Source organism: Microcaecilia unicolor, chromosome 1 (genome assembly GCF_901765095.1).
Source record: "Microcaecilia unicolor chromosome 1, aMicUni1.1, whole genome shotgun sequence".
NCBI classification, from domain to species: domain Eukaryota; kingdom Metazoa; phylum Chordata; class Amphibia; order Gymnophiona; family Siphonopidae; genus Microcaecilia; species Microcaecilia unicolor.
In genome coordinates, this window is record NC_044031.1 from 149,236,094 (window position 1) to 149,259,277 (window position 23,184).

At 43.3% G+C, this 23,184-nt stretch overlaps 1 protein-coding gene across 7 annotated transcripts in view; it reads right to left on the minus strand.

Moving 5' to 3' along the window:
- Window positions 1–23,184, minus strand: part of ETV1 (ETS variant transcription factor 1) — a 210,364-nt gene that overhangs the window by 34,741 nt on the left and 152,439 nt on the right. For all 7 annotated transcript variants that reach the window (XM_030201254.1, XM_030201263.1, XM_030201247.1 and 4 more), the window contains one exon: window positions 11,376–11,444. In XM_030201254.1, the coding sequence (XP_030057114.1) occupies window positions 11,376–11,444 (69 nt within the window). The remainder of the gene's footprint in view (window positions 1–11,375; window positions 11,445–23,184) is intronic.

The window sequence follows — 23,184 nt, forward strand, 5'->3', positions numbered from 1 at the left end:
GTGAGTAGATCTTTTCCGGATAGAAGCTGCTCCTACTTAAAGTCCTGCTGAATACTGGTCCTGATATAAACAAGATAACTGAATATGGAAGGGCAAGACTAAGGGGTGAAGTTATCAACATGGCCTACCGTTAAAACATGCTATCTTACATGTTATTTACACGAATTAGTAACTAGGTCTATCCAGTGCTAAAAAGAACAAGTTAGTATTAAAACAGCATGTCTTTAACAGTAGCCCATATTGGTAACTATGCACCTTAATGGGTACTGAACAGCAATTAATAAAACAAGAAGGAGGTCATTTTAAAAAGGATTCTTTTGGGTACATAAAAGGGCCCTCAGGGGTTACATCCATAAAAATGTATGTGGTAACAAGAACACAAGTAATTTTATGTGGCCTGCATGTAGGCAAGATGAAGAGAGGCATTTGGACACAGAACAGCTGAAGTCGTGCTTTATACACATGCCTCAACTTATCCACAAAATGTAATAGTACAAAAAACCCCTCAATTAAAGGCTACAGCAAACAACTTATTCATATCAAGTTACTCAGTGCACTTGAAATCCAACTAATGCGTTCTCTTACAAACTGCTTGCTTTCACTGCACCGATAACAGCAAGACTTCTGTCACATAGTAAACATCAGTGGGCCTTTCATTTAATCTAATATTAGAAAATGCAAAACATTCATTTGTTTACACCTTTGATGAACACACATTTGGATTTTAGATTTGATTACCTGCCTTTCTAAATCTGAGCTCTAGGATTTTGCATACAGTTATAATACGTATAATCCCTGTTCAAGAAGGCTCACAGTCTATGGGCTAAATTCACTAACAAACATTACCAATTAGTGTGCTGACACACATTAAAGTGTGTAATTTACCACAAATCCCATTTTATGCAATTTAACATGCTAACACAATCATGTACTTAGGTTTTGTACCTATGACAATGGAGGATTAAGTGACACAACTCAACATCATAAGGAATTTCAGTGGGATTTGAACCCCAGCTTCCCTGGTTTTCAGTCTGTTGCTTTAACTACTAGGCTGCTTATCATGCAAAAACAGAAATGAAAAAAGGGGAGCCCCAGGACTCTAGGTTGACACAGCTGACAGATTTTTTTTTTTTTTTTGCCTTTAAGAATTGCTTAGTCAGAAAACACTCTATGCAAGGGTACTCACTGGGTCAGTAGGAGAGCGATTGAGTGAAGAAAACATTTACACATTTTATGGGTGAAGGTTTATTAGGCAGGAAGAAAGAAGAGAGAAAATAGGATATGTTTCAAAGTCAAAAGGCTGTGTGGATGATACTGCATTTTTGGAAGCATCCTTTGGAGATGAGATGGAGGCTTCTGTCACCATTAAACACTTAACCACTTTACACCCTCTGGTGAATTGTGCATTAGATGCAACACTAATGCACATGTTAAAGGTCACACCTTAACCCATAGGTTTAACTAAGGGCTAGATGCATCAACCAAACGTTAAAAAATCTAAATCGTAAAAGTGCTTAACGAATTTGAAACAACGAAGAATGCACAAACAAAAACAGCTCAGAAATGTTCGGTGCGGTATTGAAAAGTACAATGTATCAAGCATACGTTATCCCCGATGTTAATTTGCTCCTTAAGCATGCGCAGAGCAGCCACAAACCTATTAAACCTACGTAGGTTGCTTACATCAGACTGGGGCGTGCGAGGGGGGGGTCCCGACCTGCAAGCCTTTTAGCTGTCTGATCTAGCAGAAGAGTGCAGTTGAAGATAACTCTAAAAAGAAGGGCGGACCCTCGTAAATCCCCTTTTGTAACAAAAGACCTCTTTGCAGTTTGTTTACAGTACTGGGAAAATTGGCTTTAGGGGATATGTTAATTTTCAAAGCTGTTGGAGAAGGGGAGAGACAGGATTTTTAAGCTGCAGGGAGAAGCAGTATGTTTTGTTTTGTAATGATGCAGGGGAAAGCGGAGAGCCACGTGTTTGTATCTCACTTTTCTTTTTAAACATGCTGGCTTGGATTTTTATAGTGCAGGGGGCCTTAACGACAGGTCTGAGCACACGTAAAATTTCTGACGGTAAATGATTCGTTGCAATCATCGGTATGGTTAGTGCATTCCGAATTGTCCACATTTCAATGGTAGTTTCTCCTTTGCATTTCGTTTTCGTTAGCTGGTTGCTTCGTAGGAAAAAGGCCTTTAATGCATGCAACGGTTAGGAATTTCCTTCATTAAAGGGTTGTTAGAGGGTCATTAAGGTTTAGTGCATCTAGCCCTAAGTTTGATAAACAGAGGGCTTAGCCTTTTCTAAAGCTTACCCCTATATACCTACTGCACATGACCATCATTCAGTGTTCATTCTCGAAAGGAATACACAATTTTTTGTAATATAATTATGCATCAGGGAACACAATACATAGCTTGGGACATGTAATTCTGCCATTAATAGCACTTGGAGCCAGCAATTGCACACACTAAACAACCCATTTATAATATATTTTATCTTTTTGATAAAATATTGCAAAAGTAACTAATGTGAGCAAACTACAAACATTTAGGGGGAAATTTTTATAACTGAGCATACGGGTAAAAAGTGCGTTTTCTCTCAGTGAACTTCAATTTCAAAGAAAAGTACTTCAACTTTGAAAATAACCCTACACCTGCTATTTGGGGACCACAACATTTCCGGGTTAAAACGTGTGCCCACTTTTGAATATTCCCAAGCACATTCCCAAATAGTTGGTAAACTTACACATGCAAGCTATCCCCCAGAGTCTATATAGTGCGACTTAAATTGAACACAAATCCAGTCATATTCTGGATTTGTGAGCGCAACTTAATTAGCTACAAACCAATCAGCACCATTAGTTGCACTTAACAAGCAATCATAGAAACTAATTGGCATTAATTAGAATTTATGTGCATAACTGTTAAGTGTATTCTATAAAGTGATGCACGTAAATTCTAAGACATGGCTCTGAAAAGGGTGTGTGGCCATGGGAGGGGCATTGGGTGGGTCATGGATGTTCCTTGAATTTACGAGCAGTGTTACAGAATATGCCCGTTCCATGCACAATTTAGGCGTTGGCATTTACACCAGGTTTTCATTGGCATAGATAGCCACAACTAAATATAGTAGCAGAAAATAGGTGCTGGGCGTATTCTATAAACTACACCTAGATTTAGGCATAGTCTATAAACTGTGCTTAACTTTTTCAGTGCTGATTTTTTCAGCATGATATATAGAAACTAGCCCTATATGTATAAAATTTACCCACATTTCGGGCAGATAATTTTGTAACAAAAAATGTAGTTGCAAAAACCACAGAAAGGCGCTATATCAAGTCCCATTTCCCTTTACCTTTGAAAACTATCCTCATTAAGAAAAAACATTAGAAGTTCAGTTATGTTCTTATGTTCAGTTCTGCAGTTCGCCAACTGTACTAAGGAATAGTTTTTTTCCCATTTCTACCATGGCATTAGAAGTGGGTCTGTAGTAACTAAGGTGGTGATTGGGGGGCTCTAGGTTTTGGGATGCTATGCAACTGCAGGAGCGGAGGAGTAGCGTAATGGTTAGAAGGGCAGGCTGGGAATTGGAGGGCCCAGCTTCAAATCCTACAGTGCTCCTTGTGGCTTTTTGGGCAAGTCACCCAAGGAGGTTTAACTGACAGAAGGCAGGAGCACACTTGGCCCCTTATCTGCCAGAAGCCAGTAGGCAGAGCTTGCCACCATTCAAAGTAATGTATTTTGAGTTTATCAAATGGCGGCTGCATTTAGGGAAGAAATTAAACCTCCTTGGGTGTAGACTGCTTCAGCCATCTCCTGTCAATTAAACCTCCTTGAAGTCATCTAACCATGCCTCGGGAGAAAGCAATGGCAATCCATTCCTGTATTGTGCCAAGAAAACCATGGGAGACGGTCCCTCACTGTATGGTCCACAGAAGTCAACTCTGACTAAAGGGCACATCTGGATGCATAGGCACCGACTCCATGGGTGCTCAAGCAACCCCAATATTTTGACCCATCAGAAGTTCCTTTCCCAGCCAGTCCGACCTGCCCGGTGCCCGCCCTCTTCTCCCTCAACAGTCCTCCACCCTCACCTTCCTGCATGTCGCCCAGAATTTAAAGCTTATCTTACCTCGGGGTCCTGGCGGCAGCAGTGAAAGGCGAGCAGGCTCGGTGCTTCAGTCTTCCCTTCTCTCTCAGCTCTGGTCCCACCCTCATTTCCTGTTTCCGCAAGGGCGGGACCAGAGCTGAGACAGAAGGGAAGGGAAGGCTGAAGCGCCGAGCCTGCTCCTTGCCTTTCACTGCTGCCGCCAGGACCCCGAGGTAAGATGAGCTTTAAATCCTAGGTGGCCCGCAGGAAAGCGAGGGCGGAGGACTGTTGTGGGAGAAGAGGTCGGGCTGGGGTCGGACTGGCACTCTGAGGAGGGGGGGGCCTGGAACTCGGAGGAGAGGAAGGGGGGCCTGGAACTCAGAGAGGGAGGGGGCCTAGAACTCAGAGGGAGGGGGCTTGGAACTCGGAGGGAGGGAAGGGGGGCCTGGAACTTGGAGGGAGGGGGCCTGGAACTCTGAGGAGAGGGAGGGGGCCTGGAACTCGGAAGAGGGGGGCTGAAAAGGGGCAGGTGGTGTTTGGGGCGAGTTACTGGACATGGAGGGGAGAGGAAGGGCGGGAGGAGAAATCATTGGACACAGAAGAGAGGGCAGGGGAGAGAGGAGAATTCGCTGGACATGGATGGAGGGAGGGGAGGGCAGGGGGGAGAGGAGAATTCGCTGGACATGGATGAGAGGGGAGGGTAGGGGAGAGAAGAGAATTGCTGGATATGAATGGAGGAGAGGGCAGGGGAGAGGAAAATTGCTGGATATAAATGGAGAGGGCAGGGGAGAGGAGAATTGCTGGATATGAATGGAGGGGGAGGGGGAGGGGGAGAGGAGGGAGAAAGGGGAGAGGAGGAGGGAGAGGAGGATTCACCACCTGTAAAAAAAAAATAAAAAATTCAGCACCCCCAATCATTTTGAAAAGTTGGCTCCTATGTCTGGATGTGGATGCAAGTAAAATCAACTAGAGATCTGTGTTAAACCTTAAAGGGGCTGTTTGCAGTGGGTAGATAACCAGTTAAGATTATCCAGATAACTTATCCAGGTATCTGGTTAAAGTTAATTCCAACCGCTGAAGGTACCGATACTTCTATGGTCTGTGCTTTGATCATGGCTGGACAAGTTCAATTTCCGTAAGTGGAGAAAAAGGCCAGTGCTGAGCAGACTTCTACACTCTGTGCCCCCAAACTTGCAAGGACAATCAAGATCAGAATACATATTTAGTATCACATCATACCTTATACTATGAGTTTATCTTGTTGGGCAGACTGGATGGACCGGACAGGTCTTTATCTGCCATCATCTACTATGTTACAAGGGGAAATTCTATAAGCGGACCCCTATATTTAGGCATCCCGTGTCACACAGGAGCAAACAGATTGTGTTACAGAATACTTATATCCACTTGTGTGCCTGACTCAATTGTCAACAGTCAAAATACCAATTTCATGTCTCTGCTGAATTTGCCTTTTAGGTGGCAGGCCAAACACAAGTGCTTTTCCAGATGAGCATAACAAAGCCAACAGAGGATATAATCCTCCAGAAGATCCTATATGTTTATTAAGAACCTGATATACTGCCATTGCTCAGAGAGAGGTCAAAGCAATGTACAATAAAATATAAAACCAGAAAGGAACTCCAATAAAATGGTAAAGTAGCATTCACACATAGTTAAGGAGAGTAAAAGGGAAGAAGGGAATAGGAGAAAAAGAGAAGGAAGAAGATCTGTGTCTCTGCTTTACCCAAAAGGATTAATTAACTGGGAACAAAGCCAAAGGCTTTTTGAAATAAACTGGTCTTAAGTTTATTTTTAAATCTGGACAGGGAAAGTTCACATCTAATATTGGCTGGTAAGCTGTTCCACAGGAAAGGACCCAGGAAGAAAAATGCAGAGTAGCGGGTAGATTCGTAGTGGGCAGTACTAGGTGGTTACTATCCAAAGAGCACAAGAAGCAGTGTATGGGATAATTAAAGTGGCCAAGTAAGGAGGGTTGCCAAGGTGAAGAGTTTTATAGGTAAGTAGAAACATCTTAAATTGTATACAGTAAAAGAATGGGAGCCAGTGTACTTTTGCTAAAAAAGGAGTGATTGCGTCAAAGCGTTTAGCCCTAAATAACAGGTGGACTGGAGAATTTTGTAAGGTCTGGAGGTGGCAAAATTGAGATTGAGGAAGCCCTGTGTAAACCATGTTACAGTAATCCAACCAATATACATGATAAACTTGTGAATCAAAGTATGTAGTGATGAAAAATCAAAAAAGTGCCTAATTGACTGCAGTCACAGAAGCCAAAAAAATCCATTCTTTACAACCTGAGAAATCTGTTGGTCGTACACAAATTTCGAATCGATAATAACCCCAAGGTATTTGAAACAGTCAACAGAAACAATGGGAAGGTCAAAAAGTGTAACAGAGACTGTGGGTTTGGATAATAGCCCAGAAATCCAGCATGCAATAGTTTTAGCAAGGTTTAGTACAAGTCTGTAGGAGGATAACCTACTACTACAAAACTACTACAAATCATTTCTACAGCGCTACCAGTCGCACAAAGCGCTTCACAATTGAACATGAAGAAAAGACAGTCCCTGCTCAAAAGAGCTTACAATCTAATTCAGGACAGACAGACAGGACAAACAAGGGATAAGGGTAGGACAGACAGATAGGACACATAGGGAAAGGGCCTACAGAAGACAGGAAGACAAGATAACGGTTACGAGCAGGTGACCAGTTAGGAATTAAAAGCAGCATCAAACAGTGGGCCAAAGCTTTCAATGCTGAATAAAGTGAGGTTTAGTTCAGGTCAAAAGGAGAAACGGGATATACTAGTAAGATATCATCAACATATATGAAAAAAATGAATATTGTGGTCCTGTAGCAAGCAGGCTGATGAAAATGTTGAATAGGAGTAGGGAAAGAGCCGAACCCTGGGGTACACTGGACTGAAGAGGGGTTACTGCAGAAGTTCCGGAAGGAGCAGTAACAGAGAAACTACAATACAATAGAAAGGAAGTAAACAGATTAGGCCATTCCCTTATGACTTTGAACATAAGCACAGTGCCTTTAAACTTTATTATTGAGGCACCAGGTAACCGTTGGAGGTCCCTCAAACTTGGTGTAATTCAGTCAAAATACCACAATAGGTCATTAAGAAAGCAGCCACATTCCCTACAAGCTACAGTATACCTTCATCAGAAAATCAGGGAGACCTACACAAACTGCACTGCAGTAGTCAATGCTGGTTAATAAGAAGGACTGTAATACAATCCTAAAGTCAGCTGGCAGCAATATATATTTCAGTTTCCTCATTACTCTGTTTATGGAAGGCAGATCTGGCCACGGCTTCGACTTGTTTCCTCTGAGTAAGTTTAGACTCAAGGACAATACCATGCATTCAAGTGGACTAACACAGCAACCAATAAGCGCTGGGTTTCCCAAGCCTACATGGCTAATATTGGTTTATGGACTTCCTCCAGGAAATTGCCTAAATCCTTTTTAATCCCAGCTATGTTAACTGTGTTCACCACTACTTTCAACAGCACATTCCACAGCCTGACTGTACATCGAGTTCTGATTTGTTTTAAATGTGATACCTATCAGTTTCATAGAGTGTCGTTTCCCCCCACCCCCACCAATTAGGACTATTTGAAAGCCTAAATAACTGTTCCCTATTTACGTTTCACCCCTGTAATGATTTTACAGATTTCTAATAAAATCTTCTCTCTTTCAGTCATCTCATCTCCAGGCTGAAGAGTCCAAACCTGATTTGTCTTTCTTTATAAACAAGAGAAGTACAGTGATTTTCACAACTTTCCGCTGGACCAACTCATCAGAGGCAGATGGTGCAACTTACCCAAAGTGACACTGTCATCTTTAGATTAAGAGCTAGTTTGCTGTTGAATTGTTCAGCAAGGACATCTAAAGCTAAGATTTTATTAAGGTGGAAGCAATTGTTATATTATTAACTATATATTCATTCCAAAAGAGAAAAATCACACCTCCCTAAACAGATGGCAAAAGATGTTAAAACTGCAGAAAGCGCAGTGCCTTGAGGTACAGAAGCCTCCTTACCTGATGGAATCTGCCAGTCAGAATGACACAAACAAGCTATGCATGGTAGCAACCAAACCTAAAGCTTTAAAGAGGTCAAGAGTAATTGCACGAGTCAAGGTGTGAAAAACTGAAGAAATATCAAAATAGTAGCTCGTTATCGTCACATTACAGGGATTCAAGCAGAGAGACAAAGAAAGTCCCATGCCCAGGGCAACCCCAAAATTCACACCAACAAGGGTCAAGTACACCATGATCTCTAAAATTATTTAATTTGAATTGTCTCCTCGCCATTTATTTGACCGGAGAAGAGTGGTTTGAGGGAAGTTAGGGTAGGGAGGATGGGGGTATATTTACAAAACTGTTTGGTGACGGCAATTTGTATCTTGCATTGTTTTTCTTAATTTAATTTGTTATTGTATCTGTTTTCATGGTGATTCTGCCTGTATAGTTAACAGAGTGTTTTTGCACTAAAATTATTTGATTTGTAGACTTAGGGTCAAGATGGCATCTTGAAGGGAGGATCTGGCGAGGAGTGCTCTGAGGACTTTCCTTGTAATGGGGGGAAAAACTCTAGGGGAAGACCTAGGATTTCCCTTCTGAGACCCAGCAATCTTCTCCTTTTAGACAAACAATGATACCAAAGCTGCTCATAAACATACTGGAAAAGTCGGCATCCCAGATGTAGAGACGCACTCCCAGCCAGTAGTACAGACACCGCTAAGGACAGCAGCAGTTGGAGAGAGTGCTCCTGATGCAGCAAGCAAGAAGTCATAGAAACTCAGAGAGCAACATGTTTACCACAAGTAGACCAGGTACTGGCACAGAAACAGGAGCCATTGCTGAATCTCTCTCCTTTGGTAAAACCGGACACTATTATGCTTTGTGGGATGTGATTACACTGCTCCATAAGTCTATTTCAACATTAGCCTCTTTGAAGGGCATAATCGAAAGGGGGGCCCAAGTTTTCCTGAGGACATCCTCGCAGGACGTCCCGGCGAAGGGGCGGGGAAACCCATATTATTGAAACAAGATAGGCGTCCATCTTTCGTTTCGATAAAACGGTTGGGGACGCCCAAATCACAAAATTTAGGTCGACCTTAGAGATGGTCGTCCCTGATTTTCGGCCATAATGTAAACCGAGGACGCCCATCTCAGAAACGACCAAATCCAAGCCATTTGGTCAAGGCAGGAGCCAGCATTCGTACTGCACTGGTCCCCCTGACATGCCAAGACACCAACCAGGCACCATAGGGGGCACTGCAGTGGACTTCAGAAATTGCTCCCAGGTGCATAGCTCCCTTACCTTGGGTGCTGAGCCCCACCCAAACCTCCCCTCCCCAAACCCCACTCCCCACAACTGTACACCACTACCATAGCCCTTTTGGGTGAAGGGGGGGCACCTAGATGTGGGTACAATGGGTTTCTGGTGGATTTTGAAGGGCTCACATTTACAAGTGTAACAGGTAGGGGGGGATGGGCCTGGGTCCACCTGCCTGAAGTGAACTGCACCCACTAAAACTGCTTCAGAGACCTGCATACTGCTGTCACGGAGCTGGGTATGATATTTGAGGCTGGCATAGAGGCTGTAAAAAATATTTTTTTTAAAACTTTTTTGAGGGTGGGAGGGGGTTAGTGACCACTGGGGAGTAAGGGGAGGTAATCACTGATTCCCTCTGGTGGTCATCTGGTCATTTAGGGTACATTTTTTTTGGCTTGGTCGTAAGAAAAAAAAGGACCAAGTAAAGTCGTCCAAGTGTTCGTCAAGGACGCCCTTCTTTTTTCCATTATCGGTCAAGGATGCCCATGTGTTAGGCACATCCCAGTCCCGCCTTCGCTACACTTCCGAGACGCCCCCATGAACTTTGGTCGTCCCCGCGACGGAAAGCAGTTGAGGACGCCCAAAATCGGCTTTCAATTATGTCGATTTGGGCGACCCTGTGAGAAGGGCAATTTGTGTCAAAAGATGGGCGCCCTTCTCTTTCAAAAATAAGCCTGTTTGTTTTTCTGTAACCATCAAATTTCTAAGGAAATAACTGAAAAGAATGAGCGTGAATGTGTGATGCTGAACAAAGTCAGGTGACTGACTTACAGAGTGTTCAATATGCTTTAGTAAAAGACAAAAAGCTAACTTCTAGAGGACTTGAAATTAAGGAAAATTCTCCGCGCTTATTTTAAATTTATGTTTTCTGAATTTTTCAGAGCACCCTATTCTGTCATCAATGGAATTATTTAAGAAAGCATTCCCTCCTTTTTTTTAAGGTTTACTATATTTCAACTAAAAGAAAACCTCATGTTGAAGGAAAACAGAATGCTCCAGGTTAGAGAATGACTCAAGACAGTTTGGATTTAAGAGAGTTTTTGGAACATTCGGACAGAGATATTTGGGTCAAGCTAACCTGATGGCTACTTTTATTGTTCCTCAGGATCCTGATCATCTGGTAAGACTTTTCTTTTGGTTTAGGAATGCTGAATTTACAAGACAAAAGATTAGGGTTTTTCCAGATCTAACAAAAGCCACTCAGGAGTGAAGGAAGAAATTTCTAACATACAGACAAGAAGTCCAGTCCATAGGTGATACTTTCAGTTATATTATCCCTGTAAATGAGGTGTTGGTATTTCTTCAACAAGATTTTTGTTTGGTTTTTTTCTTTATCCAAACCAATTGCAGTTTCTCACAGAAGCTAAGAGACTGTTAACAGGCTCAAGCTAATATGTTTTTGGAGTAATTCTACTTTTTCTTGTTATAATTGTCTTCCTGCTTTTCCTTTCAAGTTCTTACATGTATATATTTAGTAAATGCAAATTTAAAAATATATATTTGATTTGACATTTGACCAGCTTGCTCCCTAGAAAACGTGGTCTTCCACCTACAAGATGTTAAGAATTTTTAAGACCCTAGAAATCTGGCAAATTTCAATTATATTTTGGAAATAAAAGTCAAAGCCCAACATTCTTCCTAGGTAAAGATCATCAGCGTTATCATGATTTACTGCATTCTTTAAAGAGATATTTCATATCAAGTGCCTTGTATGATTGTGCCAACTTTGGATTATTGCATTCACATCCAAGCCACAACAGCTTCAGAAAAGTTGGTGGGGAACGAGATTTGTCCATTTGTATTATACAGCACCAGTTAACCCCCTCCTACTTACCTTCTGATAGCAAAGATGAACAATTACAAAAAAAATTGTACTCTGTTCCCACAGTAAAAACAAAAACAAACATGATCAACGTACCATCAAACTTCTCCGGAACCACACAAGTGTCATCATAAAATTGCCTGGGTCCCTTTTCAAATATGCAACCTGTAAGTTAAAGACATGTATTTATTTACTAGGGGCAGGAAGACTAAAAGGGTTAGTTACTAAGGTGAGTTAAGGAATAATGCATCATATTTGTCCCTTATGTGTTAAATGGCAATAAAATGTGCTATATTACAGCAACACATATTAAATTACCATGGGATACATAAAAATGTGATGCAAAGCATGCAAATACATGTAAAACATCTCATTATTATGCAAATCCAAAAATACAGCCCAATGTTCCCAGGAAGAATGTCTTAAAGCGGCCAGCACAAGTACAAAAGCATGGCCTGGCACCCCCTCCCCCCAATGCTAACCTTGCTAAATCCCTCATCCCCTCTCCAGAAGAAAATTGCCTAGCAGCATGCCAAGCCATGCCCCCACCCTACTGTAGGCTTTCCTGGACCTAGTCCATACTCCCCCTCCCTCGAAGACCCCCAACCCAAGCCTACCTAAAAAAGCATTGCTGGTCCAGGAGTATGGGGCAGAAGTGACTCCCAGTTGCTCTTGCCCCTGCCAACACTGGGTTCAAAATGGCAACCCCTAGCAGTAGTCTTGCTTATATGGCAGCTGGACCCTTAGTAGTAATATTATTTCTTTAGGTAGGCCTGGGTTGGAGCTCCCCTGAAGGTAGGGGGAGAATAAAGCAGGTGGGGAGGGGGCTACAGTCGGGTGATTAGTGGCCCAATTTCCCAGGCAGCTGAATAGCGCAGCCTGCAAAGCTGATCACAAGGTGCACTATCCTCTACAACAGGAGTCAGTAATCTGCAGTACTGTGTTATCACAGGTTAGTGATTTCCACAATAATGTAAGATATGATAAATGGCTGACTTTTACCGCATCTCAGTAACTACCACTCCAAATCACTTTATATGCTGCCTGAAAAAAATATTCCATGGGAATTTCATGATATTTAGAAATACTGTACTTAATTTTGCCATAAATTACTTACACTCTTAGATTTGCTAACTAAATAGCTTTTGTTCAGGTAAACTGACCTGTCTGAAATTTGCCCTTCCGAGAGTAGTTAAATGGCACTCTTAAAGTGTGTTCTTTCAATCACACAATAGAAAGAGGATCCTTTGAGAGCAAAACAGTGTATGTACTTGGTATTTTCAAAAGTCAGCAAGCTAACTTAACTGTGCCACATCTCTCCCTGAAGCTATTTGTGGAAATAGCTTGTAGCAAGCATATTTTATGAAAAGAAAACTACCCATGTAATGTTCCTTCAAAAATTAAATAAAAGTACACACAGTTCCAGGTACCCACATAATTTGCAAGTGCTGATTCTTACTGGCATATATATTTGTATTTTGCAAGATACTTGCATAAATATTGATCCAAACCCAAGTCTGGCCATTCACTTGCCTCACCAATCTACTACATTTCTTCGAAGGGGTTAACGAACATGTGGATAAAGGTGAGCCAATTGATATTGTGTATCTGCATTTCCAAAAGGCATCTGACAAAGTACCTCATGAAAGACTCCAGAGAAAATTAGAGAGTCATGGGATAGGAGATAAAGAGGGGCATAATGGAACAGAAACGCCTATCTCCATGGGCGTTAATCTCCAAGAACGGGTCCGTGAAGGGGCGGACCGAACCGTATTATCGATAAAAAATAGACGCCCATGTTTTATTCGCCAATGTGTGAGCTGGGCGTTTTTGCTTTTCAGCGATAATGGAAAAGGAAAGTGCCCAGCTCAAAAACGAATAAATCCAAGGCATTTGTTCGTGGGAGGGGCCAGGATTCGTAGTGCACTGGTCCCCCTCACATGCCAGGACACCAACCGGGCACCCTAGGGGGCACTTTTACAAAAACAAAAAAACAGGTAAAAGAGCTCCCAGGTGCATAGCACCCTTCCATTGTGTGTTGAGCCCCCCAAATCCCCCTCAAAACCCACTGCCCACAAGTCTACACCATTACTATAGCCCTAAGGGGTGAAGAGGGGCACCTACATGTGGGTACAGTGGGTTTGGGGGGGTTGGACGACTAATAAGCATTAAGCAGCACAATTGTAACAGGTAGGGGGGATGGGCCTGGGTCCACCTGCCTGACGTCCACTGCACCCCCTAACAACTGCTCCAGGGACCTGCATACTGCTGCCTGGGAGGAGGGTATGACATTTGAGGGTGAAAATAAAAAGTTGTGAAACATCATTTTTTTGTGGTGGGAGGGGGTTAGTGACCACTGGGGGAGTCAGGGGAGGTCATCCCCGATTCCCTCTGGGGGTAATCTGGTCATTTAGGGCACTTTTTGGGGCCTTATTCGTGAAACAACAGGGTCCAGGAAAAGTGCCCTAAATTCTAGCTACAAACGCATCCATTATCGGCGAAGGGCGCCCATCTCTGTTCGGGTGATAACCACGCCCCAGTTCCGCCTTTGACACGCCTTCGACACGCCCCCGTCCACTTTGTCCGCATCCGCGACGGAGTGCAGTTGAAAGCGTCCCAAATTCGGCTTTTGATTATACCGCGTTATTCGTTTTTGTGAGATAAACGCCCATCTCCCGATTTAGGTCGGAACTTGGGCGTTTTTCTCGTTCGATTATAAGCTGGAATGTACTACTGAGGATCAGAAACTGGTTAAAAAAATAGAAAACAGACAGAGGGTTAAATGGTCAGTATTCTCAATAGAGAAGGATAGAGAGTGGGGTGCAGCAGGGGTCTCTGCTGGGACCGTTGCTTTTAACATATTTATAAATGATCTTAAGATGGGAAAAACTAGTGAGGTAATTTGCTGATGACATATTTATTCAAAGTTGTTAAATCGCAAGTGGATTGTGAAAAATTGCAAGAGGACCTTATGAGACTGGGCATCCAAATGGCAGATCACATTTAATGTGAGCAAGTGCAAAGTCATGTATGTGGGAAAGAGGAAACCAAACTGTAGCTACGAAATGCAAGGTTCCAAATTAGGAGTCACTGCCCAGGAAAAAGATCTAGGTGTCATCATTGATGATACTTTGAAACCCTATGCTCAGTGTATAGCGGTGGATAAGAAAGCAAATAGAATGTTAGGTATTATTAGGAAAGGAATGGAAAGCCAAAATGAAAGTGTCATAATGCCTTTGTATTGGTGCAATCACACCTCAAATTGTGTGCAATTCTGGTCACCGCATCTCAAAAATAATATAATGGAATTAGAAAAAATACAGAGTATGGCGATGAAAAAATAAAGGAGATGGGATGACTTCCCTATGAGGAAAAGCTAAAGCGGCTAGGGCTCTTCAGGTTGGAGAAGAGACAGCTGAGGGGAGATATGACAGAGATCTGTAAATAATGAGTGGAATGGAATGGGTGGACGTGAATCACTTGTTTACTCTTTCCAAAAATACTAGGACTAGGGAGCACGCAATGAAGCTGTGAAGTAGTAAATTTAAAACAAACTGAATACAATATTTCTTCACTCAACATGTAATTAAACTCTAGAATTCAATGCCAGAGAATGTGGTAAAAGCAGTTAGTTTAGCGGGGTTTAAAAAAGAAAAGTCCATAAGCCATTATGAAGATGGACTTGGAGAAAATCCACTGCTTATTTCTAGGATAAGCAGAATAAAATCTATTTTACTGTTTTGGGATCTTGCCAGGTACTTGTAACCTGGATTGGTCACTGTTGAAAACAGGATACTAGGCTTGATGGACCTTTGGTCTGTCCCAGTATAGCAACACTTATGTACACTGTCTGAACACTTACAGGTATGCACTATGGGGCAATTGTATACAGTGGCTCTCTGGGACTACTACAGCTCATAGAGCTAGGCACCACTTACACACATCAAAGGCGCCATGAAGTGGCAGTTAGGCATTTACGTGCACTAGATGCTATTCTATAAGGTAGCTCCATGGTGCTTATAGTGCCTAACTGCAAGAGGGCGTACACATGAGCAGGCCATGGACGTGTCTTGCAGTTACACTCATAGTTTATAAAATACTATATGCATCACTTAGGTCACCAACTTACGCCTGCCATTCACATGATGTAAGAGGATGTACCAAAACATGAGCATGCCAAAGCCAACCTTACACCAGTGTTCTATAATAGAATCTTGGCGTTAAGATGCAGTTATAGAATTTGCAATAAGCACGTGGCATTGGAGTTCCTAGACTGAGACACCAATTTATAGAACTGCCCTTCACATTTCCCTAGCAGCTACTTTATTGTGTATATACAAGAGCAATTGTACAAACATCTGTTTGAGTATGTAAAATGTTATTCTACATGCTCAAGATGCTTTTTAAATTACCCCTTAGAGGGTACTTTTATGCAGAATTTTCTGCATGTAAAACACATTTTATACTCAAAGAATGATCATTACAGAATTGTTCATTGGTATATATGAGCAGAACTGTGTGTGCTGACAAGAACGTGATCTTTTATGTGATCTGTCCTCTGGCATCCCTGGAGATGTTGTTTAGGCAGAATTGTGGCAAACTTCTGATATACATGAATACTGTATAAAATATGCTCTATACACACATAAAATGCCACCTACTTTTTGCCTATTTAATAAAGATGCACACTATTCAAAATGATTTAAGCAGGCAAGAGAGGGCAACCAGTTAGTGCCGCTGAATATTCACGGTTAGAACCAGAGTCAAAAGCAGCTAACTTGTTCCAGGGGCAGAGTTGACATTTAAGCGGTTAAGTGCCAATATTCAGCCCTTAATTGCATAACATAACTGCTTAAATTGGGCCACATGAAAAGTAGTCCTATCTTTAAGTGGTTTAACTTATGCAGTTAAAGGTTGAATATTGCACTTAACCGGCCAACCTATAATCGAATATTCAATGCCGGTGCCAGGACATGGCTCAGAATTGAATATCTGGGAATGCAGCCAGTGGCACACATAAAAACTCTGACCGCCACCGGCTGAGTATCGGCCAGACAGGGCTTTATAAAATACCGACATAAATCTTATACAAATTGTACGTAAAATGCACCTGGGGAACAGGTGTAAATGTACTTGTGAAGAAAACAATGTTGCTTAACACGTTCAGAAGAAAGCAACTGAAAACAGAATTGATGCCATCAAGGTGCAAAAAGGTCAGCAATTATTAGTTGGGGGTTAAATACTACTACTACTACTTATTTCTATAGCGCTACTAGACATACGCAACGCTGTACACTTGAACATGAAGAGACAGTCCCTGCTCGACCGAGCTTACAATCTAATTAGGACAGACAAAGAGGACAAATAAGAGATAAGGGAAATACTAAGGTGGGGATGATAAAATAAGGGTACTGAACAAGTGAGTAAGGGTTAGGAGTTAAAAGCAGCATCAAAAAGGTGGTCTTTTAGCCTAGATTTGAAGACGGCCAGAGATGGAGCTTGACGTACTGGCTCAGGAAGTCTATTCCAGGCACATTACCACTGTGAGAATGTGGAGTCCATGAGGTGGTGAATCAAAAAAAGATTAGGAGTGAGGATTCCAGCAGAATCTGAGACTTAAGGAGTATGCTTCATCCTTAAACCGGTAAGGGAATATGAAGAGCTGCTGTTCTGTGATGCAGTATTTTTAGGGAGGCTTTAGCTGTGATATTGTGCTCCAAGGGAATTATATGAATCTTCTGTATGGCAATCTGAGTCTTTAGCTTCTGGCAGAAAGGTTTTGGACTCCAAGTGCACAATATCTCTCTATATAAAACGCACCTCCAACGTTCTAATGAAGCTTCACTTTCCCAACGTTCTAAAAGTGAGGCGGCAGAGACCACTTTTGATCCAAGAGTGTCTGCCCCGCCCATGCGTCAAACGCGATGACGTCGAGGGCGGAGCACTGACACTGAAGCATCGCCAACACGTTGCCACGCGACAAAATCGCATCGCAAAAAAAAACAATCACAAAGAGCAACATCAGAACAAGGGAGGAGAAAGAGCACCACAACAAACGAACAATTCACACTTCCACAGCAGCAGGGAGCGAAGGAACATCACTGAAGGGATTCCCATTCTGATGTCCCTGATCCTGTTGCCGGTATGTGCTATCCCAATAAAAAAAGCCCTCCCAGCAAACATAAACAACGCCATAACTACACTCCTCCGAGCAACAACCCCGCCCCCTCCCCCTTGCAAATGGAAAACCAGATAAAAACTGTCAATCACGCCGGGTACGCATCGTCAGCCATAACAAATACCCTCCCTGTCCTCCCGGACCGGCTGCCAAGGAATCGCAGGAAGCACACGCCCACACTAACCGCACTGAACCCCCCACAAAAAAAAAACAGACAAAAGGATCCCTCCGACGCAACCCCCCCCCCCCACAAACAAAACCCACCCAAATGGAACCCTCTGGCGTCCAAACCCCCTCCCCCCACACCAAACAAACAACACCCAAACGGATCCCTCCGGTTTCATAAAAATACATACAAAGAGCCCACCTGACTACTCCGAACGACTGCCACGGAAACGCAACATCCACCCCCCCCCCCCCCCAAAACAAAAGCAGACAAAAGCAAACCTCCGACGCACAACCCCCCCCCCCCCAAAAAAAAAAAAAGCGCCAAACAATCAGTGACTACAACGGAAACCTCCATCAGATGACACATGCGCCTTCAGCCCTGCCCCCACTAAAGAAAAACACCCACATTCAACACTCAAACCAAGCCATAAATACTCCTCATCCTACCTGCCTGGAACGGATCCCTCCGGTTACAACAAAAATACAAGTGCTTACAAATAGCACTACAGACTGCCCTGCTGATTTCTCATTACTGTCTCAGACTCACATGCAGAGAATCAACCCCTACCAGCAACAAAAAAAAAAAAAACACACCAAACTCCCCACAACCCAAAACCGCCCGAAGCCTAACCCCGCCTCCCGCATCACTAACCCGCCCCGTGTCACCTAACCCCGCCTCTCGCATCATTAACCCCGCCTCCCACATCACTAGCCTCGCCCCTGTCAAAAACTCCACCCCAATGTCAACCCTGCCCCCAAAACCACAAACACTCAAACAGAACAACCTTACCCTACCTGACAAGCACCCCCTCCCCCCAAAACAATGCAACACTAACTGCTCATGCAACTCAGACACTTCTCCCTCATACAGATATCACTGATTATACAATAAACTCCACACACACACACACACACTTACTCAACCCCACACACCAACTTTCACACACTCTCCATCACTTCCACACACACATAATCTATCTCTGTGACACACATGACCTTTCAATCTCACACACAAAAACACCGCCACAGCCCCTCAAAAACAAAACACATACACTCAATAAAGCACCACACTAATACCAGCCAGCAACAAAATGGCCAACCCCCCCAACAAACCTGACCCCTCCTCCAAGCCCCCTGCAACACACTCTCAGTTCACCACCCCCTTGCCCCCCTGTCATTGTGAAACACACAATAACACAAACACTCGCCCCCAACCTCCCAGCCCGCCCCACCCTCTCTCACTCACACACACACACATACACGAACTCTCCCTGTGACACACACACCGACACTCACACACACAATCTATCTCTGTGGGCAGAATTCACAATGCAGAAAATTGTCCCCCATACACTCTCACACACACTCTCTCAAACATACACACTCCAAGGAAAACCTTGCTAGCGCCTGTTTCATTGTGTTCAGAAACGGGCATTTTTTACTAGTTATTCTTATAAAGGAATGTTAGATGGGCTATGAAAATTGATGTGAAAGTGCAGGAAATAAAAAGGTACAATTGTTTCTGTCAAATCAGTTAAGGACATGACTATGAAAGCACGATGGAAAGCAGTCATCCAGGTATAGAAGTACTAGATGGCCTTACTGAGGCAGGTGAGAAGCCACCAGCACAAGGCATCTTGAAAATACTCAGAGGAACAAATCTAAGATGAGGATTTACACTGGAACTGACTGGATTGTGGATAAGTCTGGGGCACTTTTTCTGAGGAAAATTGAAAGGATTACTTGTATCCATGGCCACAGATGAAGAGCACAACTGTAATGCCATTCTCTGTTGAGAAGCAGCAGAAGGGAAGGGATAATGGCTATTCTAAAATTCTTCAAATCGATAGAAAGAGTTAAGATCTATGAGATCTATTGTAAGCAATGTTCCCTCTAAGTTGCCAGTGGTGGTTCTGTTTCAATATTACATTTTCAATAGCGAGGGACAGGCAAGTTCTGCAGGACTACAGATGACCCGTTTGTCCCTAGAGATTGAACATGCAATATTGAACCCCCCCACCCCCCCCCCCCCCCCCCCCCCCCCCCCCCCGGCAGCAATGTAGTTGGAGGACTCCCACAGCATAGAGGAAACACTGAATGTATGATTGTAACCTTTTGTCTGCCCCCTTTTCTCCATGAAGTGGATGCTTTGGCTTCATCTGTGTAGAGGAGAAGGTGGTGTGATGTTGACTTGGAAAAGAAGATGGATTTTCACATGCAAGAAGGAAGGATGGTCGGAGGATGGAATTATGATATAGACTAGTAAAAAAGGCCCGTTTCTCACACAAATGAAATGGGCGCTAGCAAGGTAATCAGGTGAGAGTTCTGCGCTCGCCCGCTTCCCGCCACCCTGCTGGTTACGATGGAGTTTGAGCGGCGCAGGAGTCTGGACGTCAACGGCCAGTTGTGGCGCGAGTTCCTGCCTCGCAGCCATTCTGAATTTGACACAGCACTCATTAACGTATACGGCATACAGGCTCCGAATTCCATGCCCTCCTCCCTCCCTCTCCTCCCCTCCGAGTTTCAGGCCCCCTTTTCTTTCCCTCCGAGTTCCAGGCCCCCCTCCTCAGAGTTCCAGGCCCCCCCTCATCTACGAGTTCCAGGCCCCCCGCCTCCCTCCCTCCCTCTCTCTCTCTCCTCCGAGTGGCAGCCCGACCTGCGCTGCCCGCTCTCTTCTCCCAGTCCTCCGCCTGCCCCTCGCCTTCCTGCATGCCGCCAAGAATTTAAAAGTTCTTACCTCGGGGTCCGGCGGCAGCAATGAAAGGCGAGCAGGCTCGGCGCTTCAGCCTGCCTTCCCTTCTCTCTCATCTCTGCTTCTGGTCCCGCCCTTGCGGAAACAGGAAATGAGGGTGGGACCAGAGGCAGAGCTGAGAGAGAAAGGAAGGCAGGCTGAAGCGCCAAGCCTGCTTGTCTTTCACTGCTGCCGCCGGACTCCAAGGTAAGAACTATTAAATTCTGGGTGGCATGCAGGAAGGCGAGGAGCAGGCAAGGACTGTGAGAAGAGGGCGGGCAGCGCAGGTCGGGCTGGCTGGGAACTTCCATTCCGGGACTTCAGACGGGTCAAATATTGGGAGTGCTCGAGCACCCACAGAACCCACGGAGTCGGCACCTATGCCTCCATGTTCAGCAATTCTTCCCTCCCCTCCATGTCCAGTGATTCTCCTCTTCCCTGCCATCCGTGTCCCGCAATTCTCTCCTCTACTGTCCTCCCATCCCATCCATTCTCCTCTTCCCTGAACTGCCATCCATGTCCTGCGATTCTCTCCTCTACTGTCCTCCCATCCCATCCATTCTCCTCTGCCCTGCCCTCCCCTTCCTCCCTCCCTCCCCTCGCAATTCTTTCCTCCCCTCGATTTGTACCTGAACGATCTCTGGCTGGCTGGTGCTGGCTTCCCTTCCCTCTCACTGTTCCGCCCTCTAACATCATTACGTTTTGACACGGGGGCGGGGCAATGAGTGGTTATGGATGTTACGAACCCAGGCATCCAGACATAGAATGTTGGAGGTGCAAATTATTATATAGGATGTTACTAGGAGATCGCTGATAAAATTAAAAGATAGTCATTCGGGACTATAGAAGGGATTTACTTATCTTCCCAGTTCACGTTCCTATCCCCACAATCGGAAAGAAACTTTTTTTTACCTGACTCTCTAGAGGCAGGGCAGGATAGGGCAAGATCTCCATCAGGACCAAAGGTTTAGAATGTAGTGAAAGAGACACCTGTTGAGTAGACTGAGCAGATACTACTGGTCTAAGGAGACTAGTGCCCCCTTGCATTGGTTTAAAGGGAAATGCCAGCGATTTGATGTGGTTGCTCTTGGTAGCAAAAGTCATAATAACAAATCACATCAATACTGGTCAAGATGGTTTTCAAAGCAGAGCATATAAAAGTGGAAAATGTTGTTAGATGCTGAAATAATAGAATAATAATAGAATAATGATGTTCAACCCTGGTAACAGCTGTTTAGCTTTACTACTTTTAATCTGTTCCCCTATTCCCCTGTTTTTCCTCCTATTATTTGATTATTTTAGAGGCATGTCTCCAGCTCAGAGTGGATATTTTCACGGAAAACAGCAGTTGAGAACCAGGCAAAGATGCTTGGTTAAGGTTGTATGAGAGGAAAATTCCAGCCAAGATTGGAAGGCATGCTCTTTGGTTGTGCCAAGGTGAGCACCACACTCAATGCCAGCAGAAGAATGAACAATAGAAAGATTTTAAAATGAAGGGGTCAATATAGCTGATTGAAAAGGTTTTTTTTTCTTTAAGAAAAACACAAAGGATTATCTTCCCCACAGAAATGGTAGAGAAATCTTCAAAAAAAAAAAAAAAAGGAAAAGAAAAGAAACAATTAAAAATGTGATGAGAGAAGTTGATTAAATTTTGTAGTTTTATAATTTACTGTAAGTTCAAGAGGTTTTTTATAAACCAAAAAAAATACAGACCTGTTGGGAACTGAGCAGGCTATGAACAGCAAGTAAGACAACTGGTCTGAAGGTCCCTATATACGTAAAAGGTTGGAAACGTCAGACTAATTCCCTTTCACAGTGAAGTGGAACAGGGAAGCTCTTTAGTTATCTCCTAGAGAGAAATAAACACAGCCCCACAAGGAAGATGGATGTTGAGTCCTTTGATATGACTGGCAGTCATCTGCTTAGAGAGAAGACTGCAATCAAATTAAAGACAGAATCTGGGTTTTATGAATGTGAAAAAAAATTTGGAGAAATTGCCACTGAGCAGATAACTTGCTATGGTTAAAATTTAGGCATCTGATGCACTGGGTTGGCGGGGGCCACAAACCAACCAACATTCTGCTCACTACTGGATCACCAACTAGAACACATGAGGAAAGGGCTATATATAGGCTTTTTCGGCCCCCTCCAAGAGAGATTCTGATGGAAGTTAGGAGTCTGAATAATAACCTAGGGGGACAAGTTACCTGAACGATGCTAAAACCGAACAACAGGCATGCAAAAAGGGCATAACAAGTTTGTAGCATACAAATGGTCTACTGAGAGGAAATTTGGTCATGCTGGGGTTTTTTATTTTTTTTGCTAAATACTTACTGGAGAACAATAAATTGTGGAAAAACCATGGCTTCCAATAAGAATATTCAATCACTGGAGTTCTATTTGTACAGAGGTCAAGGACCTCAAATATTCCCTTCTTGCCCTATACATTTGTATCTGGTTTTTGTGCTTATTCATTTAGCTATATATTCCTTTAAGTGTTTATTTGAAAAACTGGGTAATGATGTGTACTTATCATAAGGGTAGCACTTCATCATAACAAAAAGGATGGAGAGGTGTATAGTAAGATGTACAGCTGTAGTCTCTCATCCCTTTTTTTTAATTATTTTAAAAATGCATTCAACTTTTCAACTGATCAGAGTAAAGAATTGGAAGAGATCCAATACAATCAAGGTTAAATTCCCAAATCTATTGTGTTAGAACAATTAAGACATGCTGAATGAATTGTAACATGCAACAGAATAAAAAAACCCATCCCCTCATAGGCCCCATCAGTAGACATGAAAAGAACAAAGGCTTAAATCAACAAT